At 36.4% G+C, this 27112-nt stretch overlaps 1 protein-coding gene across 1 annotated transcript in view; it reads left to right on the top strand.

Annotated features, from left to right (window-relative positions):
* Nucleotides 1-294: 294 nt before the first annotated feature.
* The window catches only part of ADAMTS6 (ADAM metallopeptidase with thrombospondin type 1 motif 6), a gene marked incomplete at both ends in the record, with an annotated part of 308213 nt that continues 281395 nt past the window's right edge, over nt 295-27112 (top strand). Inside the window, 6 exons of the mRNA XM_080703170.1 lie at nt 295-391; nt 2732-3096; nt 14012-14180; nt 23941-24152; nt 25445-25528; nt 26034-26179. Of these exons, the coding sequence (XP_080559296.1) occupies nt 295-391; nt 2732-3096; nt 14012-14180; nt 23941-24152; nt 25445-25528; nt 26034-26179 (1073 nt within the window). The remainder of the gene's footprint in view (nt 392-2731; nt 3097-14011; nt 14181-23940; nt 24153-25444; nt 25529-26033; nt 26180-27112) is intronic.

Raw genomic sequence — 27112 nt, 5'->3', positions numbered from 1 at the left:
TTTTTTGTTTTTCTAGGTCAAAAAATGGCCATATTTCAGTAACTAATTAGCCTAATGCTTTGCTTCTGGAAAACTTATCACCATCTTTCTTTGATTTCGGATTGAGAAAATGAATCCAGATACAGAAGAAAGTACAGGCTGTTGGAAAAAGTACCTGTTAAACAGTGGAACATCTGATAACTAATTTTCAAAAAGTTTTAAAGAAATAAAATTGTTATGCTTCGATTTTGGCATGGTATTGACTCTCTAGCACACAGGTAGCCCTCCAAAAAAAATCACCTAGTTCTCTAAATTATGGAAATTTTGTGGAAAACGTTAACTTGGATTTTAAGCCTCATCATGGCTTCCTCAGAATTTCATAGTGACCACAGACTTTCATATAGTTCTCAAGGTAAGATTCATGCTTTTGAAACTTGGCAGAAGTATTGCTAATAATTAGATAAAAAAAAGATTCTGAATATTTATTTGGGTGAATGCTTTTTTGGGAATATGCAGTTATAGGAATGGAAGCCTATTACATCATTTCAGTGCTTGTTTTATGAATGTTAGAGGCTCTGAAAGTCTATTTAACTTGTCTTACTAAGATCATTTAACATCCAGTGGATTTTAGAGTTGACTAGTCTTTCTTGGAAATGACAGACCTCGAGGTTCTTCATCTGAATTCTAAATTTTAATGGGCTCATTCATTCCTAGGGTTCACAGGCAAAGTCATTTTCAAAGAGAATCCAAGGGTTTATACTATGGAAGAGGAAGACACCAGATAAATTCTGATACAGGATTCTTTTAAAATGGACCCTTCATGGAAGCTGGGCGTGGTGGCGCACGCTTGTAATCCCAGCATTTGGGAGGCTGAGACCAGAGGATCGCGGTTCGTGGACAGCCTCAGCTACTAAGTGAGGCTCTCTGCAACTTAGTGAGACCCTGTTTCAAAATAAGAATAAAAAACAGCCCAGGGGGTGTAGCTCAGAGGTCAAATGCCCCTGGGTTTTATCCCCAGACTCGCAAAAAAAAAAAAAAAAAAAAAAAAAGGACCCTTCATGAAAAAATACTTTTATACTTTCCCCAATTTAAGAATAAACTATTGAATTGAACTTTGTATCAGAGAAATGGTCTTAACAAAGATGGTCCCAGGAATAAATGGCAATTTTTCCCCCCATGGACCAGTCCATTTCTTAGGGAATTATTGAGAAATATATCTTTTGAGTTTTTCTACAATCATTTTTTTTGGTGCTTATGAATCAGATTTTTAAGACTTATCACTTATGCTGCATGTTCTAAAAGTCCACATGTAAAGAGTATGGTTTTCAGTGTAGATCAACCAAGCAGTAGCATTTAGTATGAACCCTTATTTTTAAAAACTGATAAAAATAATGTCTTTCAATTTATTCCTACTTGGTTATTGTTTCATGGGAGTTCATATTTGTGGGATGAACTCTAGGTATAGACTGTGAAGCAGTGGGTAGGCATTTGTGTTCCTTTAGTGGTAAAACTAGCTGAAGGAGGATAGGATGAGTAGAGGAAAAGTAGGAGGAAAGTAGATGGGTAAGAGAGTGCATCTAAGTAAGGAAAGTATGTTTAATAAGCCTTCAAAGTTTTTAGCGATTCTATTGATTTTTAACAGTTTTATAGAAATGTAGTGTACAGCTCTTATAATTCACCCACTTAAAGTATACAATTTAATGTTTTTTTTAGTATTTTCAGAGTTGTACAAACATCTCCAAAATCAATTTTAGAACATTTTCATCACTCTAAAAAGAAAACCTATATCCCTGAGCAGTTACTCCCAAATTCTCTCCAAACTATCCCTCTCCCAGATTGTAGGCAACCTAAACCTCCAAACTTCTCTTTTTAGAGATTTGCCTATTTGGGATATATCATATGAATGGAATCATATGATATATAGACTTTTGTAATTGTGTCCTTTTACTTAGCATAATGTTTCTGTAGTGTTAGAATGAAAGTTCATTCCTGTGTCATTGCATCTATCAGTACTGCTTTCTTTTTATTGCAGAATTATATTCCATTGTGAATATATCATATTCTATTTATCTATTCATTGATGATAGAAAGTAGAGTTAGTTCCACTTTTTGACTATTATGAATAATGCTGGTATGAACATTTACACATAGATTTAATGTGAATGTGTGTTTTTTACTTCTCTTGTGTATATACCTGGGTGTAGAATTGCTGGATCATATGGTAACTCCATGATTAACATTTTTAGGAACTCTCAGACTGTTTTTCAAAGTGAATATAGTATTTTATACTCCCACTAATGTGTTTTTTTAAAAATAAGAATTTCTACAAGGCTACAGAAATTCTATATAAATTCTTTCGGAAAACTTTCAAATATAGGTATATGTAAGCTAAAATATTCTTTAATATATGTATACTTTTCATTGTTTTATATTTACATGTAAGATTTTCATACTTCCTGAAGAATTTAGCTCTTAAAGTCTGTGTTTTTAAAATTAAATTTAGAAAAGGAAACTAGTCCTTCACAAATAATTTTAAAATAATATTGTTTAAAAAATGAAATAATTAAAGTTTTTAGATTTTAAAGTGTTGCGCTTTCATTTTTGTTTAATATAACATTTTGGGTCCAAACTTCACATACGATGATGCATAGTTTTAACTAACATAGTTGTTTATATTGCTGTTTTTTGTTCTGTTAAGTTTTCTTCTCTTTCATGTGTTTTTTTTTTTATTTTCTGCCTTGTGATTACAAAGAGGAATTCCTGACTTATCTTGAACACTACCAGCTAACTATTCCAATAAGGGTTGATCAAAATGGAGCTTTCCTCAGCTTTACTGTGAAAAATGACAAACACTCAAGGAGAAGACGGAGTATGGACCCTATTGACCCACAGCAGGCAGCATCTAAGTTATTTTTTAAACTTTCAGCTTATGGCAAGCACTTTCACCTAAACTTGACTCTCAATACAAACTTTGTGTCCAGACATTTTACAGTAGAATACTGGGGAAAAGAGGGACCCCAATGGAAACATGATTTTTTAGACAACTGTCATTACACAGGATACTTGCAAGATCAACGCAGTACAACTAAAGTGGCTTTAAGCAACTGTATTGGGTTGGTAAGTAGATGTAATTTTAAATTTCTGATATAAGCAATGTAAATGTCTTTCCTTACAGTGTGTGTGTGTGTGTGTGTGTGTGTGTGTGTGTGTGTGTGTGTGTGGTTTAAGGAAAGACAATATTCTAAAATTGTTCATTATTTCTGTTGCCTTTAGTTTTTTTTTTTTTTTTTTTTTTTTGGTGGTGGTACTGGGGTTCCTGGAAACTCTTCTACCTCCGGGCTACACTCCCACACCTATTTTATATTTTTTATTTGGAAACAGGGTCTCTTAAGCCAGCGCATCTGGCTTTGAACCTGTGCGATCCTCTTGTCTCCACCTCCCAAGCGCAAGGATTACAAGCGTGCGCCACCATGCCTGGCCTTGCCTTTAGTTTTGATCATCCTTTTAATAACGTTTTGTATTGACTTTTAAAATAACAGCCTTTAAACTATTAGTAGTAGAGGAATGAATGAGAATTCAGATTTCTTTTTAGACTAGTTTATTTTTTTGTTCAAATGAGATATATTTTATGTATAAGAAAACCTAATTATTGGTGAAGGGTTCAAGGTGTTAGGAATCACAATACTGATTACCTTGCTAGGTTTCTTCCTATAATATTTATCTTTGATTGATACTATAAATTAAAATTTATTTGTGACCTACTGATGGCTATAAGTTCTTCAAGGAAAATAATTTATACCAATGTCTATGAAGTAATTTTTCCCAACATATATAAAGACCAATGACAATTTTATTTTACATAGAAAATGGATTCAAGAGTACAGGATTTATGCCAGATATTCGAGTCCATTCTAGTCTAGTGGTACAAGTCGGAGTTGACTTAACCAGTGGTTGCAGATCAAAGCATACTCTCCTGCTCCCACTTCTGCTTTTGCCCTCTTCAGGCTAATGTAGATGTTCCATTAAAGCTTTATTGGTATAAAAGAATACCACCCTTTTTATGTTAAGTCATCTTTTCAGAAACCATTTTGTTCCTTCCTATATCACACCTACATTCTTACTTATACTTTAATATAAAATTACTATATAATTAGAGTCAAGTTTAAATAAGTTTTAAATTTGAAAAGGTTGAAAGGACTTGTAGCTGAGCATGATGGCCCACACCTGTAATCTCAGTACTTGGGATGCTGAAACAAGAGGATAGCAGTTTCAAGGTTAGCAACAGAAACTTAGTGTAATCTTTAGTAACTTAGTAAAACTCTGTTTAAAAAAAAATATAATATATATATATATATATATGGAGAGAGAGAGAGAGAGAGAGAGAGAGAGAGAGAGAGAGAGAGAGAGAGAGGAATGGCAGAGGTAAAATATTCTTGGGTTCAATCCCCAGTGTAAAAGAAGAAAAAAGAAAGAAAGAAAAAAGAACTACTAAGAACTATATAACAGAGAAAATGTCACTATAGGCATATACAAATAATTTGTCCATTTAAGTAAAATGAGCCAATATGATTATATTTTAAGATATGGATTTAATTCTGATAAATATATATATATGTATATATATATTGAGTATATTTTATTGCTAATTTCTTTCTCTGTAAGTAATGTTAGGACTTTATATATAAAAGGTTTATTTTTAAATAAAAAAATGGGTTCCAAAATTTTCATATATTAAAATAACACTTGCCATTAATTATGGGAAAATTCTGTTCTCTAGTCACTGAATAACTCATTTATGTTTGGCATTAATATTAACTATGCCATTGCTAACTTTTTTTTTTTTTGCGGGTCTTAGGATGAAACCCAGGGGCATTCAACCGCTGGGCTACACCCCCTCCCCTATTTTTTATTCTTTATTTTGAAACCGGGTCTCACTGAATTGCAGAGGGCCTCACTAAGTAGCTGAGGCTGTCCGTGAACCTCGATCCTCTGGTCTCAGCCTCCCGAACGCTGGGATTACAAGTGTGCGCACCACGCCCGGCTGCCATTGCTAATCTTAACAGGGTGATTAAAGGAGCCAAACTGAGATTTAGAAAAACAAAACTAATTCCGCTGTGGGTTTTGAGAGAAGAGGGGTGACTGGAGATGTATCAGAACATGTAGGAGATAAGGAAGGCCTATTCAAAGACTGTGGCCTGAAAATGGGAAAGATAGACTCTGAACCACACAGTGACATTTGGGAAATGTAGCTCTGAAATTTAGAAAAAAAAATCAGTCTGATGAAAAGTAACTTGAGAGTCATTAATACAAGGTTTTTTTTTTTTTTACGAAGTTGTGAGCAATGCTGTTTCATAAGTCAAATTTGAGGATAAGCTGGGCGTGGTGGCGCACGCTTGTAATCCCAGCATTCGGGAGGCTGAGACAGGAGGATTGCATTTTTTGGACAGCCTTAGCTACTTAGTGAGGCCCTCTACAACTTAGTGAGACCCTGTTTCAAAATAAAGAATCAAAAATAGGGCAGGGGGTGTAGCTCGGAGGTCGAATGCCCCTGGGTTCTATCCCCAGACCTGAAAAAAAAAATCAGGATAAAGTTGAAAATAGAATCTTTAAAAAAAAATATTAAGGAGATAACTGGGTGTGTTGGCACATGCTTGTAATCCCAGTGCTTTTGAGGCTGAGACAGGAGATCACACAGATTGGAAACCAGCCTCAGCTACTGAGTGAGGCTCTCAGCAACTTGTGAGACCCTGTTTCCAAATAAAATATATAATAGGTTTGGGAGTATAGCTGGAGGTAGAAAAGCCCCTGGGTTCCACTCCCAGTAACACACACACACACACACACACACACACACACACACACACACACACACAATATTAAACAGATGGCAGATTGCTACCCATCTATTCTTCATCCTCATTAAGACTTTCTTCAAGTTCTTTTTCCCTTTTGTTAACACCATTTGTAACCTGTCTGGAGTAGGTTTGAGAAGGAGTGGGAGAAAAAAAATTACATGTTCTAAAAGATTATTTAGCTATTTTAAGGACTTTTGAGAAATCAAGAAGTGGTCATTAACTGCAGGTAGGAGTGGGAGCAGAGGAAGTTTGTTTTGATAAAGATGGGAATGATTATGTAGAGAGAGGGGAAATTGCTGGAGTGAAGTTCCTGGTGGGTAAGAAGGGGTGGAATCACCTGCACAAGTGGATGCTTTTCCTTAGCTAGGAGGACAGACAGTTCATTGACATTAACAAGAGAAAAATAGATTAGATGGACATAGATGCAGACAGGCGGTACTGTGCTTGTAGGAGGCAGTGCAGTGTTGTCTATAGAAAAGAGTTGGAAGAATGAGGGCTTAAAGGATTAAGAAGAGAGGAGAGTGCATCAGATATTTACTCAAGAGAGTGGACCACTGAATGAACTAGAGAAACCTAGCGTCATCGCCATGGAGTATTAGGGAACAACTGCAATTAATGGTGATGAACTTAAGGTGTAGCTAGTCAGTATGTTGGTTTGTTTTTCTCTGACTAAATAAAGCTGTAAAGGTGCGGGCCCAGCCAAGTTTAATTTCATTAGGGTTATGGTGTATCCAAGTGAATTGAATTCACTCAAGTGATACAGGAACAATGGAATTGAAGCCGGTTTAGGAAGGAAGTGAAGCTATGCGGGATCAATTAATTGTGTGTCCTGATGAGGATAAAACAATTATTTCTTGGTGCTGGGATATTAGAAGGATAGTGCTGGAAAGAAAAGAATGGGAGACTTGAAAAAGAGATCATGGAAGGGTGTATATACTGATAATGCTATGTCTAGGGCCTGACTATAGATAGGCATGAGTGCCTAAGGTAAGATGAAAGACAGGATATTTGAAAGACAGATCAGGGAATTGGGAGTGGAGGGATTTAAGAGACCATCTATATTCATAGTCCTTAACCTGGCTGCTGAATGGAATTCAAGGGGGTTGTGAACTTCAATGGGGAAATATTCCAGCTTTTTTTTTTTTTACTAACTCTTAATTGAAATTTAAATTTTCCACAATTATAAAATGTAGGTAATAGACAAATATAATAGTACCTGTGACTTAACACTCAATACAAATCAAATATATTCATATCATGTTACAGTTTTTGTATATTTTTTTTTTGACACCTGACTCAAAATCTCCTGTAGGAGCCTTAATAATTTTTTTTTTTTTATGGAACCCAGGGGCATTGTACCTCTGAGCTACACACCCAGTCCTATTATTTTAAAGTCTTCTTATTTTTGAAACCGGGTCTCACTGAGTTGCAAAGGGCCTCACTAAGTAGCTGAGGCTGTCCACAAACCTCAACCCTCCAGTCTCAGCCTCCTGAATGCTGGGATTGTTTTTGTATATTTTTGAAGCCATAATTGTTCATCAGTACTGTGAAATTATTATAGTTATTAGAGCCACTGAATATCTTCTTAAAATGTTACAAAAAGGCTGGGTGTGGTGGCACATGCCTAATAATCCCAGTAGTTGGGAGGCTAAAACAGAAGGATCACAGATTCAAGGCCAGCCTCAGCAACATAGTGAGACTCTGTTTTCAAATAAAAATTTAAAAAAAGATCTGGGGGTGTAGCTCAGAGGTAGAATGCCCCTGTGTCCAATCCCCAGCACCCCTCCCCCACAAAAATATTACAAAAACTATATATGTTACATTTTAAAATACAAGTATAGGCCGGGCATGGTGGTGCACACTTGTAATCCCTGCGCTTGGGAGGTGGAGACAGGAGGATTGCACAGGTTCGAAGCCTGCCTCACTGGTTTAGGAGACCCTGTTTCCAAATAAGAATATAAAAAATAGGTCTAGGAGTGTAGCCCGGAGGTAGAAGGGTTTTCAGCAACCTCAGTACCACAAAAAAAAAAAAAAAATATATATATATATATATATGTTATATTTAAAAATATTTATAATTGTGTTTCACTATAGTTGATTTTATTTATAATTCTATTTTCCTCTCTTTAATATATTATTCTAAGAAGGGGTCCTTAGGTTTCACTCTTAGACTTCCAAAGGGATTCAGAGCACATGTGCACACACATAACAGAATTTAAGAACCCATGATGTAAGAAGATTGAAATCAATAGTTCTTTCAGGAATGGCATTGCAGAGAGTGATAGTGATCTAGAAGTTAAAAGCTAAGGAATGAGGGGAACAACTTGGGTTAAGTAGATTGCACAGCTAGGAGACTAGGAGAAGATTACAGCTTGAGGTTTGAAGCTGGTGTTTCATTTTGTTTTGAGAAAGTAGAAAATTGTTTGGAAATGGCTCTCTTTTCCCCCCTCACCATTTCCCGCTTCCAATCCCTTTACACTATTTTACTGGTTTCTCTCCTCATTTATTTAAAATCCTTTTTGTTTCCTATTTTCTCTCTAGCTTCTACAAATGAGAGAAAACTTACATCCCTTAACTTTCTGAGATTGGCTAATCTCATCATCATATTCTCTAATTCCATCCATTTTTCTGCAAATGACATAATTTTATTTTTGTGGTTGAGTAAGATTTCATTGTGTGTGTATATACCACATTCATCTGTTGATGGACACCTAGGTTCTGTACATAGCTTGGTTATTATGAATTGTGCTGCTATAAACATGGATATGCACAGATCACTATAGTATGCTGACTTTAATTCTTTTGGAAAGATACTGAATATTTGTATGGCTGGGTCATTTAAGGGTCCATTTATAGTCTTTTGAGGAACCTCCATAGTGATCTTCATAATGGATGTACTAATTTACAATCCCACCAACAGTATATAAGGGTTTCCCCACATCCTTGTCAGCATTTATTATTGTTTATATTCCTGATGATTGCCATTCTAATGAGTTAGATGGACTCTCAGTGTATTTTAATTTACATTTCCCTGAGTGTTAATGATGTTGAACATATATTCACATATTTATTGGCCATTTGTATTTCCTCTTTGAGAAGTGTCTATTCAATTGCTAATTTTTGATTTTGGGTTATTTGATTTATTAGAATTGAATATTTTTAGTTCTTTATATGTTATCAATATTAGTCCTCTATCAGAGGAGTAGCTTGCAAAACTTTTCTCCCTTTCTGGAGGCTATCTCTTCAAACTCTTGATTGTTTCTTTTATATGCAAAAGTTTTTAATTTGATGTCACCATATATATTGATCCTTAGTTTTATTTCCCTGAGCTTTGGAAATTTAATTGAGGAAGTCTCTATCAGTACTTATAAGTTGGACAGTTGGCCCTATGTTTTCTTCTAGTAATTTCAAAGTTTCTAGTCTAATTCTTAGGCCTTAGATCTACCTTGAGTTTACTCTTGAAGGATAATAAAAACAACCTACAGATTAGTGCAATCCCTATCAAAATACCAATCTTGTTCTTCACAGGGCTAGAAAGAAAGTCCTGAACTTTATATGGAAAAACAAGAGACCCAGAAGAACCAAAGCAATTTGAGCAACAAGAACCATACATCATAATACCTGATTTAAAATTATACTGGGAGCCGGGCGTGGTGGCGCACGCTTGTAATCCTAGCATTCAGGAGGCTGAGACTGGAGGTTTGCGGTTCGTGGGCAGCCTCAGCTACTTAGTGAGGCCCTCTGCAACTCAGACCCTGTTTCAAAATAAAGAATAAAAAATAGGGCAGGGGGTGTAGCTTGGAGGTCAAATGCCCCTGGGTTCCATCCCCAAACCTGCAAAAAAAAAAAAAAAAAAATTATACCGGGGAGCTATAGTAATAAAAACAGTATGGTATTGGCACAAAAATAGACACAGACACCAATAGAATAAAACAGAAGATACAGAAATAAAACTTCACACTTATATCCAGTTGATTTTGACAAAGAATCCAAAAATATGCTGGAAAGAGATAGCCTTTTCAGCATATGGTGCTGGGAAAACAATATCTATATGTAGAAGAATGAAATTTGATCTCAATTTCTCTACCTTGCAGGTTTCTATTCAAATATCAGCTTATTAAAAAGGATGTCCCCATCTCACCTAAATAGTCTGTATAATTGCCTCATGTTGGGTTATTGTCTGTCTCCTTACTGCTTTTCCTACCTTCTTTTCACTTTCCATTACCTGATATATCATTTATTTATTTAATTAACTAATTACTTTCTTTAGCCTCTTCCATTATCCTTAAGATAGTTCCAAAACTTTGGTTCATTGTTGCATTCCTACCAGCTAGCACACTCTTGGTCATATGATAGGCACTCAAAGCATATTTGGTGAATGAATAAATAAAATCAGAAACAATCTTTAGAGGATAAAGGAACTGTAGTTATAGTAGTTAAGAATCTAGGCTCTGAAGTCAATCAAATGAGTCTGTTATTTAACTTTTCTCTTTATCTGTTTCTCATATATAAAGTGGGGCTGATTTAACGAGCTCTCATGATTATATGATATAATGTGTCAACATTTTACAGAATACCTGACACATAAGATCTCTGGATTGCCCTTTCAGAGTCTTTCCTTTATTTAATTTACAGGTTTTGTTTACTTAGCAGGCTTCAGACTCCATTTTCCCCCAGCAACTCCATTGTTTTTTTTGGTGGTGCTAGGGGTGGAACCCAGAGGCTTTCTACCTCCAGGCTATACTCCCAGACCTTTTTTTTTTTTTTAATATTTTATTTGGAAACAGGGTCTTGCTAAGTTGCCGAAAGCCTCACTAAGTAGCCGAGGCTGGCTTCGAACCCATGCGATCCTCCTGTCTCAGCCTCCTAAGCGCGGGGATTACAAGCCTGTGCCACCACACCCGGCTGCAACTTGATTTTTTTTGTCTGTGGACCTTTTGGCCTTAAACTAGTGTGACTGCAATGTCCTCGTCTTTATGGACTTAGACTCTATTTCCAATACTGTCCTCTGCTCAAAACTGACATAGAAATTTGTCCATTTTTATGCATTTGTGCAGGAACTGAGTGAAGTTTTCTTATATGTTGGTAATCTACCTGGTAAAGTAATTCATGCTCAGGTATTAGAGTTTGTTGATGGCATATTATGTTATTCCTGCCAGTGTTTACTCTGTGTGTGTGTGTGTGTGTGTGTATTGTGTGGTACTGGGGATTGAATCAAGTGGCATTCTACCTCTGAGCTACACCCCAGCCCTATTTTATTTTTTTTCTATTTTGAAAAAAGGTCTCACTAAGTTGCTGAGGGCCCCACTAAGTTTCTAAGGCTGGCATTCAACCTTGTCTCAGCCTCCTAAGTACTGGGGTTACAGTATGTGTCACCATGCCTGGCTTAGTATTTACATTTAATATAGACTTATTCATAAACGGGAAAAAAAAACAGTGGTGAAAATAATATGAAATAGTCAGGGAGTATGTATGTGTGTTCTCCTCAAATTACTGCATGTGGGTCTCATGTGACTGCCAACTTCATCTATAAGTTAGACCACTAGAAGTTAGATTATGTCTTCTCTTTTTTTCAAGAATGTACTTAACATGCATTTCTCTAAGCAGAATCATAGAACTTTAGAACTCAAAGGGATCTTAGAGATTATCCTGACTAGAATTTTCAACTTTTTTTTTAAAGCAGCAAAACCTTTTACTCATATGAAATGTTGTGTGGAAACTTTTAATATACAGATTAATAAAAGCACAGCTGATTCTAAGCCCAGGAATCCAAGCCATGTAGGTCTTCTTTGTTGTCTGGGACAATCCCCTGAGGGTACTTTCATGGAACCCCCAGGGCTCCCAGAGTGCTGTTTTAAAACCACTAATTTAGATCAACCCTTTCATTTTTCCAGCTGAGGAAATAAGCCTAGAGGGTTTGTGTTTTATCCGGTGTTACAGGGTGAAATAGTTGGATTAAGAGCTATCCTGGCATGTGCCATTCTTAGGAAAATACTGTTAGACAAGAGTGGAAGTTCTTATTCTTGATGCAAATAACTTTTATCATCTTACTAATTTTCATCCAAAAACTTTATTTAAACCAATTACATATGAGACACCTTCTAGTGTTGTAACTGATCCAAAGAAATATAAGACATAATTCTTTTGCGTGAAGAAAGTTGAAAGTTTAGTTGGAAAGATGAAAAATGCAATTAAAAAGTATTAAAACTTCAAGATTTGATTTGTGAAAAAGCAATGTGACACTGATTGAAAAGAAATGATATCCGATAAGCTCTGTTGGAGCTCAGATTTGGGCTAGAGAAACTTTTTATTTATTTATTTTGTGGTCCTGGGATCTAAACCCCAGGGGTGTTCTACCTCTGAGCTACACTCCCAGTTCTATTTTATTTTATTTATTTATTTATTTCTGTAGTACTGGTGATTGAAACTAGGAACATTCTACCTCCAAGATACACCCAAGCCTTATTATTATTATTATTATTATTATTATTACTATTTTATTTTATTTCATTTTTTTTGCAGTACTTGGGATGGAACCCAGAGGTATTGTATCCCTGAGCTACACCCCCAGCCCTAGTTTTTAGTCCTTTTTATTTTTGAAACAGTTTCAATGAGTTGAGAAGGGCCTCGCTAAGTAGCTGAGGGTGTCCACAAACCTCGATCCTCTGGTCTCCACCTCCAAATGCTGGGGTTACAAGCATGTGCCACTATGCGCGACCCCAAGCCCCATTTTTATTCTTTATTTTAAAACAGGGCCTCACTAAATAGGTGAGGTTGGCCGCAAGCCTGCGATCCTCCTGTCTCAGCCTCCCAAGTACTGGGATTACAAGCATGTAATAACATGTCCGGATTTATTTTTTATTTTGATACAGGGTCTCACTAAGTTGCTGAGGACCTTGCTACGTTACCTTGAACTTGTGATTTTCCTGTCTCAGCCTACCAAATACTGGAATTACAAGCATGTAATAACACATCCGGATTTATTTTTTTTATTTTGATACAAGGTCTCACTAAGCTGCTGAGGACCTTGCTACATTGCCTTGATCTTGTGATTTTCCTGTCTCAGCCTCCCAAATACTGGGATTACAGGCATGTGCCAATGCCCAGCTAAAGAAGCTTTTAATGAGATGGTATGACAGCGGAGTAGGACTGGGCTAAGTCCCTGGATACAAGGTGATATAATACTGTGAATAACAGGAGAGCTTTGTTTGAATCTCAGCTTCCTTTCTTTCTTGTATTTAGCATTTGGCAAATTCTTGACCTCTAAGCTCGTTACTTCATCTGCAAAATGGGGATGTATGGGATGTATAATAGCTAAGGACATATTAATTGGTTGGTATAACTAACCTCAGGATGTCAGTAGTTATAACAATAGAAGTTTACTTTTCCTTTATATAAATGTTTACATCAGACAGTTTTCCAAGAGGTGACTTGGACCCAGGTTCCTTCTCTTTTGGCTTCTACCTCCCTGAGGTTTGGAGTGCTTTTCATTCCATTGGCATTAGAAGAGTGGAGAGCTCCACTGGGGACGTTCAGAGGCTGGGCCTCACGGTGATATATAACCCTTTGCCCATTTTTTATTGGCCAAAACCTAATCACAAAGATATACCTAAACACAGAAGATGGAGTTAAAAAAATATATATATATGTGTGTGTGTGTGTGTGTGTGTGTGTGTGTGTGTGTATACACACACACACACACACATACATGAAGGTCTCTTCAACTTCACAGACTTGGGAATATTGGTGGAAATAATGTATATTATATACTTAGTACAGTGTATAGCAAGTAGAGCTATTTAAACATCCTTTTAAAAAGAATAGGTAAATGTGTATAATTTCTTATATAATATACTATATTTTTAGTTGACATGCACTATAAACCAGGCATGGCAATATATGCCTGTAACCCCAGTTTCTTAGAAGGTTGAGGCAGAGGATTGAAAATTCAAGGCCAGATTGGACAGTTTAGTGAGACCCTGTCTCAAAATAAAAAATAAAAAGCACTGGGAATATAAGTTAGTGGTAGAGCAACCCTGAGTGCAACAATCTCCAGTACTATTAAAAAAAAGTGTTTTAGCCTTTTTGGAGAAGTATCAATTTATTTTTACTATTGGTAGTAATGATAACTAATATTTAAGGTGATGCTCCTTGGTAATATTGTTTTTTTCTTTCAGCATGGTATTATTGCTACAGAAGATGAAGAGTATTTTATTGAGCCTTTAAAAAATACCACAGAAGATTCCAAGCATTTTAGTTATGAAAATGGCCATCCTCATGTTATTTACAAAAAGTCTACGCTTCAACAACGACATCTCTATGATCACTCTCATTGTGGGGTTTTGGGTGAGTGTGTAGGTTTTGAAAACCATATCGTATTATATTGTTGCTTTCTTTTTCTTCTGGAAAGTATATTAAGGTTAATAATAGAAGTAATGGGATTTTGAGTGATTAGAATTATTATGCTCAGAGCCCCTCTTAAGTATTGTCAGATACCAGTAGTTTTAAGTCAATCTGGAAGCTCTTTGAGAAGATTTTAAAATATAAAGGTGGGGCCGGGCGTGGTGGCGCACGCTTGTAATCCCCGCGCTTGGGAGGCAGAGACAGGAGGATCGCACAGGTTCGAAGCCAGACGTGCTGGCTTTAAGAGACCCTGTTTCCAAATAAAAAAAAATATAAGATAGGTGTGGGAGTGTAGCCTAGAGATAGAGGTAGAAGGGCTTCCAGGAACCCCAGTACCACCACCAAAAAAAAAAAAAAAAAAAAAAATATATATATATATATATATATATATATATATATGGTAAAATTTGATTTTTTTTTCTGTGAGAGGAAAAATACCTTATTTACCAGGTATTGGTTACAACTTTTATGTACAGGTCTTTCATAGTACTCTGTATACTCTTTGGTTAGCTTGATATCTTCTTGCTAGTAGCAGGAATCTAGACACCTGAGTAAGACTTAAGGAGTCTTAAGGTAGTTTTCAAAGGTAGTGATAGCACTGAATTGGGAAATTACAGAAATACACAACAGGGAAAAGAAATCTAGACTCCAGAGGTGAAGGAAAGCTTTAGGAAAGAAGTTTCTTCTCAGCTGAGATCTAAGAGAAGAGAGAAGGTTAGCTGGGCGAAAGTAGAGGGGACTGTTACTAGAGTGTTCCAGACAGAAGAAACAGCATTTGCAATGGTCCTGAGCCATAGAGAGAGTGTCACATTCCAGAATGGATGGTTCAGGACCTGGGTAGTAGAATGTGGGCTGGAGGGGTAGAGGTGTGGTTCCTGATTGAGGGGAGAGGTGGTGAGAGATGACACTGGAGAGAGAAGAAAAGTCTAACAGAAAGGCTCATAAACCCTACTTACGAATTTATTTATCCTAAATATGCTAGAAACCCATAAAAGGGGTTTAAGCAGGAGGAATGACACAGTCAGATATGTGTTTTGAAAAGAATATAGGCAGCTATAAGGAGACTCAGAGAAGAGCAAGGCTAGAGGTGAGAAGTCAGGAGGATATTGGCCTAAAGATGGGAAAAATGAAGAGAAATCGTGCATATAGCACAGCACAGTTCTTTCCAGAGTGGAAAGAACACGGGCTTTGGTGTAGTTCAGAAAGATTTCCCAGCCTTTCCGAGCGCTCATCTTAGTACACACCAGTTAGTCCAATTGTACGTGACATTATTAGGAGTGTTGCAGTGTGTAAGAGCAATTGCATTTTAAACAGTTTCTGACAGTTTGCTCTGTGTAGCTGTACTCGTTTCAAAGGGAGACTTGAGCAGAATGCAGAGTTCACCAGCAAGGAGATGCACTGCAACCTGGAGCAGGTTGCCTTTTGAATTAGTGCACAGAGAACACAGACTCACTTTGTTTCTTCTCCATATTCTCCATTTTCTTTTTTTTCAAGTGTTCATGTATTTTTGAAATTTTTTTTTTCAGCTGAATCTGTTAATTCTTCATTTTTTTTTTTTTTTTTTTGGTGGTACCGGGGTTCCTGGAAACCCTTCTACCTCTGGGCTACACTCCCAGACCTATTTTTTATACTTTTTATTTGGAAACAGGGTCTCTTAAGCCAGTGCAGCTGGCTTCGAACCTGCGTGATCCTCCTGTCTCCGCCTCCCAAGCGTGGGGATTACAAGCGTGCGACACCACGCCCGGCTTCATTCTTCATACTTTCTTATTGAGTTTTAAAGAAATCTCTTAGGCTTTTGTTGAGAGGAGGTCTTTCTTGGTTAAGCACAGTTGGTACTAGAATAAGGCCATTTCAGTGAATCCACTTAAAATGCAAAAAAAAAAAAGCCCTCAGTAAATTATGAAAAGGTTTGATTGGGTTTTTATATTGGTTAGTAAAAGTGAACATAGAAATAAATTTTTTGTGATACTGGGGATTGAACCCAGCGACATTCTATCTCTGAGCTACACTCCCCTCCCTATTTTATTTTTATTTTGAAACACAATCTTACTATATTGCTGACAGTCTCACTAAATTGCTGAGGCTGGCCTTGAACCTGTAATCCTCCTGTCTCAGTCTCCCAAGTACTTGGATTATAGGTGTGTGACATCACGCCTGGCTAATTTTATATTTAACAAAATTTAGATTATAAGTACAACTACATACAAATTTCTTAAAAACTAGGACTCAGTTGGGCATGGTGGAATATGCCTGTAATCCTAGTACTAGGGAGGCTGAGATAGGAGGGTCATAGGTTCAAGGACAGCCTTAGCAATACAGGGAGATTCTCAGCAACCTAGCAAGCTCCTGTTTTAAAACAAAAAATAGAGAGGTCTAAGGGTGTATCTCAGAGGCAAAATGCCCCTGGGTTCCATTCCCAGTACCACAACAAGCAAGCAAGCAAGCAAGCAAGCAAGCAAGCAAGCAAGCAAGCAAGCAAACACACAAAAATTTAGCACTCAAATATTTAGTTGTTTATTTTAATTCTTCCACTGTTTTTCTAATATATCATCCTTCAATTTATGTATGTATGTATTTACGGATGTGGTACTGGGGATTGAGCTCAGGGGTATTCTAACTCTGAGATATACCCCCAGCCCTTTTTGTTTTTTATTTTGGAAACTGGGTCTTGCTAGGTTAATGAGAGTCTTACTAATTTGCTAAGGTTGATCTCAAACCTGCAGCCCTCTTGTCTTTGTCTCCTAGGTACTCCGATTACAGGTGTGCACCACCACACTCAGTATAATATTCTTTATGATTGTAATGGAGACCATATTTTGTAAAAAATAAAATTTACAGTTTTATAACATTATGAAAGGCATTGCTCAATCCTTTTTTTTTTTAATTTATGGTACTGGGGTTCCTGGAAACCCTTCTACTTCCAGGCTACACTCCCAGACCTATTTTTTATATATTTTTGGAAACAGGGTCTCTTAAGCCAGTGAGGCTGGCTTTGAACCTGCGCGATCCTCCCAAGCGCGGGGATTACAAGCATGCGCCACCACGCCCGGCTTTAATCCTTTGAGATCCAAATTATTCTCCTTTGTAGCTGAGTAGAATTCCATTGTGTATTTCCCATAATTTTGCAATCCATTCATCTGTTGATGGAGATCTAGGTTGGTTCCGTATTTTGGCTATTACAAACTGTGCTGCTATGAACATGGGTATGCATATATTAACGTAGTTCTCTGATTTCAACCCCTTTGGAAAGATACCCAGGAGTGGTATAGCCGGATCAAATGGTGGATCTATTCCCAGTTTTCTAAGGAATCTCCACACTGATCTCCATAGTGGCTGAACTACTTTGCACTCCCACCAACAGTGTAAAAGACTTCCTCTTTCCTCACATCCTCACCAGCAGTTGTTGATTTCTTTATGTTTGCCACTCTGATTAGGGTTAGATGGAATCTCAACATACTTTTGATTTGCATAATAGCATTTGCAAGAAGATGGAAGGAACTAGAGAACATTATGTTAAGTGAAATTAGCAAGAACAGAAAGACATATGTTCTCTCTAATATGTTCAAGCTAGGGAGTAGTGGTAATACCACAGGGATTCCAGATGATGGAGGGAAAATCTCAGCAAAGCTTGAATGGAAGGATAGGAGAGGAAGAAAGCTGAGGTTGTTCAATGGAGGCACTACATATGAATATGTGTAATAGCATAAATACAACATGATTAACCTGGTCACTCTCTATTGGGGGGGGAGGGAAAGGGAGGGGAAAGGGCATGAAGCACAATGTAAATGTACACCACTCTCAATATGTTCCACTTATAAAAAATTAAAATTAAAAAAATTAAAATTAAAAAAATAAAAAAATAAAAAATGTCAAAAAATATATAGAGATGAGATCCAGTTATTATGGAGGCCAAAATAAAGATATATAAGCTAAGATCCTAATGAGATATTTATTTTTGAAACTAAGAATGATATATATATTATTATATATAAGTAAATACATGTGATATATTTAAAAAAAACAAAAAAACCAAATTATTCTCCTTTGAAGCAACCTTTACATTATTTTAACCCAAGCAGATTTGAGTTAAACACTTCCAAACCCATTTTTATTGTTATCATAATTCTGGAAATCTTTCTCCCTGACTATCTCCCTTACCTTCTCCCTCTTCCTCACCCTCACTCTTCCTCAGCCTCTTCTTCTCTAACCCTCTTTCCATCTCTTCTTCTTCTCCTTCTTTTTCTTCTCATTTTACCTCTGAGCTATACCCCTGCCCTTTTTATTTTTTATTTTGAAACAGGGTCTCCCTGACTTCTGAGGTTAAAGATTTTCTTCTTTTTTACTCTCACTTGGACTACTGAGGTCGTTTCCTAAACAGATCTCCCTTTCAGTCCATTCTATCTACTAGCCTCTAATTCCAGTCCAGAGTCATCGTCTCTTGCTTAGAATGCTATGCTGACTTTCCACCTGACTTTCCTGCCTCCAGGCTTATCTCCTTGTTTCCCATCAAATCTGTTTCCTAGACCTGGCTGGATCGCATTCTGAATGGTCCACTGGCTTCCCAGCAGTTGGAATATTATGGTAGTTCCTGGAGTTCCAGGAATATACCTAGCTGTTAGGAGGTGGGAGGGAGAAAGCATCTTATATTTAGTTGATTTGGGAACTGTCTGGCTAAGAACTTGATTGTGGTACTGTTTCTCCAGCACAGAACGTCTGTGAATTTATAGCCATACATTGCCAGTTTGTCTATTATGAGAAACTCAAGTTAGAAAAATATGAAAGCACATCACATTTGACATTGAATATATTTATCTCATGTTCAATATGAATTTTCCCATTCTAATTAGATTAAAAATATTCATTTAGCCGGGCGTGGTGGCACACGCTTGTAATCCCTGCGCTTGGGAGGCAGAGACAGGAGGATCGCGCAGGTTCGAAGTCAGCCATGCGCGCTGGCTTAGGAGACCCTGTTTCCAAATAAAAATGTAAAAATAGGTCTGGGAGTGTAGCCCGGAGGTAGAAGGGCTTCCAGGAACCCCAGTACCACCAAAACCCCCCAAATATTCATTTAAACAATTCTTATGTAAGTAGTATTTCTTCTTTTTAGAAAATTTAGGGAATACAGGAAAAGGAAAAAATGGAAATGAAAATCACTCTTATTCTTACACCCAGAGATAACTGAATATTACCTATGTTAATAAGTTAATTGAATGTTATGTATCTACACTTTCATTATGCACTTACGTATCTACCAAATAAATATTTATCGTTATGCACGAAGCTCTCCTAGAAGCGGGAGCAGCAGCATTAAATAAAGCAGAAAAGGTTCTGTTCTCATGGAGCTTATAGCCTTGTGAGGAAGGATAGACAATTAACTAAAGAGGTAAATGAGTCAATGTGTAGCCAATTATCAATCAACAATAAACACTAAGAACAAATTAAAGCAGCTTAATTAAATACTTATGAATGAAATTGGGTGCGGTGGTGCACACTTGTGATCTCAGTACCTGGGAGGCTGAGACAGAAGGATTGAAGGTTCACAGCCAGCTTCCTAGACACAAGACCCTCCGCAATTTAGTGAGACCCTGTTTCAAAATAAAGAATAAAATAGAGTAGGGTGTAGCTTGGAGGTAGAATGCCCTGGGTTCAATCCCAAGCACTGCAAAATACAAAACAAAACAAAACAACAAATACAAAACAAAACAAAACAGAAAACTTGTGGAGATATATATTTAAGCATTTTGATATGGATCAAAAAGTTAAAATCTTATTTCAGATGGCAGTGAGGTTCATATGTTAGTTTTGGGGAAAAGTAAACTGTCATATGTGTTCAGGGAACAATTTTTTTTTAAACAGAACAAAGCAAATTGAGCAAAGCAAATGTAACAGGTATCATTCAAAGAATTAACAAATCTTTATGATGGGACAAAGCAAAATGAATTTTGCTTAATTTTGCTTAATTTTGTATTCTATTTTAGACTAAAACATATATTATACAGATCATTAAACTTAACAATAAGCAGTCAATTGACAATTTATAGAAAAGTGGATATAATTTTGTAATGATCTAATCACGCTAGATTATTTGAAATCAAACTGATGTTATATCTCTTGATTTTATTCATTAAATATATCTGTATACATAATATTGAATACATGTCATATGATATATATAATGTCTTTGATAGACTTTCATAAATAAAAAGATCTTATAATCAAAGCTCTTGTAGTTGGATGGAAGGACAGCCAAGTCAAACTACCAATTATAAAAGGCTGAAAGTTTAGCCTGGCACAGTAAGGCACATGTTGTAATCCTAGTACTTACTTGGGGGGCTGATACGGAAGGATCCCAGGTTCTTGGCCAGCCTCAGCAACGTAGCGAGGCCCTCAGCAACTTAGCAAGACCTTATTTCAAAATAAAAATAAATAAATAAAAAGGGCTGAGATTCAGCGTGGAGGTAGAATCTCCCAAAGTTTAATCCTCAGTACTACACAGAAAAGCTAAATTTGAAAATTATGATAGTGAGAATAGTGACATAGCAGTTACCTTATGCTGAATACTTGTCAAATGAGAAATACCATTGCTAAGTGTTTAACGCACAACCACATATAATTCTTATTTCAATACTTAAAAGAGAAACTAAATAGATCAGAGAGGTGGAAATGCTCAAAAGAATGGAACTTCACCCTGTATTTTGACATTTAAGCTATCTAGCCAGAGAATGAGAAGAATGGTTTTATGATCATAGAGGACCGAGTAGGAGAAATTGGAGATAATCTTGATGCAGAAAAGATTTTGGCTTTATCACAGTCATATTACCACACACGTGGAAGCTTAAGCAGCACACTTTTATTATCTCACAGTGTTCGTGGGCCTGGAGGCTGCAGAGATGGGTTATATGCTTAGCCTTACGCAGGGCTGGATTATCATCTGGAATCTTGACTGGAGAAGAATTCAGTTTCCTACTCCCGTTATTCTTGATAACATTCAGTTCTTTGTGATTTTGGTGGCTTTAGTTTTTGGTTATTGTTTGCCAGAGGCAACCTGCTGTAATGCCTTATCATGGGTTCACCTTCATGGTTGCTTGCTTTCTCCAAGTCAACAGGGAGAAACTAAATAGATGTTGCAATATCTTTTAACATAACCCGGTCCTTGCGTACATGTGATCACCTGCATCCCATCATCTTTACTCTACTCTATTGGTAGAAGCAAGTCACGGATCCTACCCAAAATCAAAGAGAAGAGGTCATGAAAATGTGAACATCAGGAGACAGAGGTCCTGGTGCCCCAAGGAACCTGTCATGATTGGACACAGGAAAACACTTGTGGTCTAGGGAACAAACTTCCGAAATAAGACCATGACTTTGTTCTTTTGACCATTAGGAATAAAGACAATCACTTAATTTATGTGACTTTCAAAAGTATTTAAATCTTTTGTGTGAAAATTTCCAGTTTTTATTTTTAACAATTTTTTGTGTTTTTATTGGTGCATTACAGTCTCACATCATAATATCAATTATGTTGACAATGTAACTTTCTTTATATTATCATTGTTCTTATTTCCTAAAATTTATCCATCCTGTTAATGCAGGTTTTGAAAAAGAAGGCCAATTAAGTTAGAAAAATGAGAATAGTACCACTTTTTCAAGTACATAATATATATTTGATACTGGAGGTTGAGCCCAGGGACATTCTACCTTCAAACAACACTCTAGCCCTTTTTTATTTATTTATTTTTGTTTTGTTTATTTATTTTGGTGGCACTAGGGTTCCTGGAAGCCCTTCTACCTCTGGGCTACACCCCCAGACCTATTTTATACATTTTTATTTGGAAACAGAGTCTCTTAATCCAGCTCGGCTGGCTTTGAACCTGCGGGATCCTCCTCCTGTCTCAGCCTCCCAAGCGCAGGGATTACAAGTGCGACCATGTCTGGCTAAGCCCTTTTTTTATTTTGAAGCAAAGTCTTAATAAGTTGCTGAGGCTGTCCTCTTGTCTCAGCCTCACATGGGAGTGTAGGCATTTGCCTCCAAACCTAGCTATAATATATTAATTTAACTTTTCCTCACTAATTTTTATAAGTGAAAGTTCAAAAGATCTTTAATTCAACATAAGGATATGGAAGTGTGGTGTGCAGAGAACCTCTTCCTATTCAAGTTTATTTAATGAGGGTCAATATAAATGAGGCTGTGTTTGAAAATGTCACAAAACTAGAAGTTTTCCTTAGTACTAAAAGACCAAATTATTAGAAAAAATTTCCTATACTATAATCCATACAAAATATGGTTTAAAGGAAATTATGCTGCAATTATTATCTTTCAATTCACATTTTAATGTCCTTTACCTCTAGAATGTGGAAAAAGAATACTGTATAATCTGTTAGAGAAACATCCTTTTGAAATTGAGTCTTCTTGAGGAATAGAATTAGTGTTTTTTTTTTTTTTTTTGGTGGTACTGGGGTTCCTGGAAGCCCTTCTACCTCTGGGCTACACTCCCAGACCTAATTTTTATATTTTTATTTGGAAACAGGGTCTCTTAAGCCAGCGAGGCTGGCTTTGAACCAGCGCGATCCTCCTGTTTCTACCTCCCAAGCGCAGGGATTACAAGCGTGTGCCACCACGCCTGGCTAGAATTTTTTTTTTTAATATTTTATTTTATTTGGAAAGAGGGTCTTTTAAGCCAGTGCGGCTGGCTTCGAACCTGCGCGATCCTCCTGTCTCCGCCTCCCAAGCGCGGGGAATACAAGCGTGTGTACCACCACGCCTGGCACAAGAATTGGTTTTAATTAAGATCCTTTAGTTAAACAGTCTTAATTTAAAATAAATACTCAAAAGTATCTTAGGGATAGATTTTAAAAACATCAGTGTTAAGCCTGGCATGGTGGCACACGCTTTTAATCCCAGCACTTGGGGGGCTGAGACAGGAGGATCACACAGGTTCGAAGTCAGCCTCAGCTACGTAGTGAGGCTTTCAGCAATTTAGTGAGACCCTGTTTTCAAATAAAGTATGAAATAGGTCTGGGAGTATAGCCCGGAGGTAGAAAGCCCTGAGTTCCACCCCCAGTACCCACCCCCAACAGAAAATTAAAACATCACTGTTTTCTATCGGAACTGTATTAGGTTATTTAAAAAATTTCTGCCCAGCTGGGTATAGTCATGCATTCTTGTAATCCCAGTACTTTGGGAGGCTGAGGCAGAAGGATCATAGGTTTGAGGCCAGCTTCAGCAACTTAGAGAGATCCTGTTTCAAAATAAAAAATAAAACAGGACTGGGGATGTAGTTCAGCAGTAGAATGCCTTGGTTTGACCTCCTGGACTTCTTCTCCCACATACACACAAATTTATGCCCCAGTTGGTTTTTAAACACCTTTAAATGAGTTTTTAAAGTTCTAAATTTAAAAGTGGTATAATATAATTACTCACTGAAATTATATGAAATGATTATTTGAAACATTAATTAATTTTACAGATTTCTTTTCATGAGCAGCGTAAAATAAAAAATTTTTTCTTAATTTTTTTCAGATAAGGTACTTAATTTGAAAAATCAAGAGATTTCCTTTGTACTACATTTCTTCATCACTTTTCCTACTTTTGAAAAACCTTAATACATTAGAGAATTTATGAGAAGCATTTCTACACGAAAGGTATACAAATAAGTGTTTGTTCAGTGAATCTATTTGAATTGGATAATTGTTTTTATTGCAGACCTCACAAGAAATGGCAGACCTTGGTGGCTGAATGATACATCTGCTTTTCCTTCTTCTCTTCCAACGAATGGCACACATACACGCCACAGGCAGAAGAGATCAGTGAGCACCGAGCGGTTTGTGGAGACCTTAGTGGTGGCCGACAAAATGATGGTGGGGTACCATGGCCGCAAAGACATTGAACATTACATCTTGAGTGTGATGAATATTGTAAGTTTGATCCCTCTGTACACTCGTACATAGTAGTTGGTTGTGCTTTGTGCTAAGTTCAGGGAGTTTAAAAAAGTTTGTTATTAGTCATACATCTTAATGGAGTACAAGATGGTACAGATAAGCAATGAGAATTCCTCTGTCTAAAATGGTAGATAATTGAACACTTTTTTTTAGTGGTCGTGATAGAATCCAGTACTTTGCACATGCTAAGCACACTATCACTGAGCTACAGCCCAAGAATTGGTCTATTAATGTTTCAGTTTCATAAAAAATAAATTTAAAGATGCCTCTGTTATTTATCTTTAGATAATATTATTTTTGTTTGCTCGATTTATTTATTTATTTATTATTATTATTATTTTTTTACTGGGGATTAAACCCGGGGGCATTCTACCTTCTCCAACCTTATTTTTTATTTTGAAACAGGATCTTGCTAAGTTCCTGGGCGTCTTGCTAAGTTGATGACCTGCAACCTGTGATCCTTCTGTCTCCCAAGTAATGGGATTACAGGCATGTGCCTCTATGACTGGAAGATAATGTTTTTAAATGTGTTGTTAAATCTTATTTAAGAATTTTTTCTTAACTTGAAACATGAATCTAACCTCTAGTTATTATGATGTAATTTATCTCTAGAAAAAAATATTTCTTAAGGTAGGCTTGTACCAAGGCATCTTGAGAACCCAGCATGGTGGTGCATGCCTTTAATCCCAGTACCTCCAAGGCTGAGACAGAAAGACTGCAGGTTCAAGGCCAGCCTCAGCCACTTAGAAACCCTGTTTCAAAACAAAAATTAAAAAAGGCTGAGGGTATAGCTCAGAAGTATAATGCCTCTGGGTTCAATCCCTAGTACCAACACACAAGAATTAATAAACTAGGACGGGCGTGGTGGCGCACGCTTGTAATCCCCGCGCTTGGGAGGCTGAGACAGGAGGATCACACAGGTTCGAAGCCAGCCTCAGCTACTCAGTGAGGCTCTCAGCAACTTAGTGAGACCTGTTTCCAAATAAAATAGAAAATAGGTATGTGAGTGTAGCCTGAAGGCAAAAAGCCTCTGGGTTCCACCCCCAGTACCACCAAAAAAAAAAAAAAAAAAAAAAAAAAAAGAATTAATAAACTTTAAAAAGAGGCATCTTGAGAGAGTAGCATTTCAAGTAACATAGGGTAAGAGAATATACATTAATCATTACATGTACAATGATTAAAGCCATACATTTGTTTACTTCTTTAAAAAATCAAACTTTCTCCATATCTTTGTCTGACTTTGTCTTTTCTTATTTTCTGGAGGTCAGGTTGCCAAACTTTACCGTGATTCCAGCCTAGGAAACGTTGTGAACATTATAGTGGCCCGCTTAATTGTTCTCACAGAAGATCAGGTAAGAAGGAATTAGTTTATAATTCTAAAACTTTTAGGCTATGGAATTCCTATCAAATATTTCCTATTTCTCCTCTTAGAAAGTCCTAGTTGTATATGAGTTTTAATTCTTAACACTTAATGTTTTAAGCTAATTTTAAGTGCTTTACAAGAATATATCTCTAATGTCTTATTAAACCCACATATATGTATGTGTATTAGCTATATGTTTCAGTATAAGGATAAGCATTTGAATTGCATATCTTATACTAATGGTTTTGGTTGGTTTTGTATGCTAATAATCTCACGTATGTTCACGTTATCATTAAAGCTGGAAGTGGAAAGAATGTCCATTCAATAATAAACTAAATGAACTCTAAAGCAGATATTACAGAGATAAAAGTTGGCATGAAAGTATTCCTAGAAACCACTGCTTCTAATTGTAGTCCCACTTTAGTCTTCAAAAGTGTTAACAACTGACCTTAGTAATTGTTTGGAACATTTCTGGTATGCATGTTGTATTGCAGCCAAACTTGGAGATAAACCACCATGCAGACAAGTCTCTCGATAGCTTCTGTAAGTGGCAGAAATCCATTCTCTCCCACCAAAGTGATGGAAACACCATTCCAGAAAATGGGATTGCCCACCACGATAATGCAGTTCTTATTACTAGGTATGGTTTGTTGCAAGTATTTTTCCTTTGATTGTTGTGTTTGTTCGCTATTGTGACTATATTTGGTTTTATTTAAAGCCTTATTCAGGTAATAAATATAGAAAAAGCAAAATGATGCTTTTTTTTAACTGAAAAAGAACATAGTACATTATTATTGTGTTTTATCAAATGAACCAGGTAAAAAAAGAAAGATTAAGATTTGACTTTATACACTTAGTAACTTTCCTTCTATATATTTCCTATTCATAAATTTTAATTGGAAGCATGTATTATTTATTATTTAAACAAAATACTTACTAAAAGGCAAAATATAAAAAGTATAAGAAAATACCTGTTTTAAAAATATACTGTGACTCTTGTTTATAAAATATATTAGATATTCTTACCTCCAAGTTCTGTTAATTTATATTAATTTATTAAAAGGGAGGAGAATATTGGTTGTTATGCAATTTACTGAAATAAATATTTAATTAAAATATTTTAATTAATATGTAATTATAGAGAAACAGATGTATTATACTTATGTTAAGCAGATTTTCTCTCAAGCAAAATTATTATTCAATATATATTCATCTATTGAATTAATATATTGATTTCCAGTCTTACAAAATGATACTCAGATCCTTCCAATTCTTAATGTCTGCAACAACTCTGTGAAGTAAATAGTATTATTATTTTTGTCATGTTAGAAATGAGGAAACTGGTTAAAAACAGTTAAATAATTTTCTCAAGGTCTCTCCGCTAATAAGTGAAAGGCTGGGACTGAAACCTGGGTAATCTTGTCTTCTTTGATTATACTATCTTATCTGTCTTAGTTTATTTATTTATTTTTGGAAATGGGATCTTGCTATGTTGCCCAGGCTGACCTCAAACTTCTGGTCTCAAGCCATCATCCTGCCTCACCCTCCTGTGTAGCTGGGACTATGGATATAT

The sequence above is a fragment of the Muscardinus avellanarius genome (assembly GCF_963383645.1).
Source record: "Muscardinus avellanarius genome assembly, chromosome: 1".
Classification (NCBI taxonomy): Eukaryota; Metazoa; Chordata; class Mammalia; order Rodentia; family Gliridae; genus Muscardinus; species Muscardinus avellanarius.
Note: the sequence above shows the minus strand (reverse complement) of the source record. Positions and strands in the feature narration are given on the sequence as shown.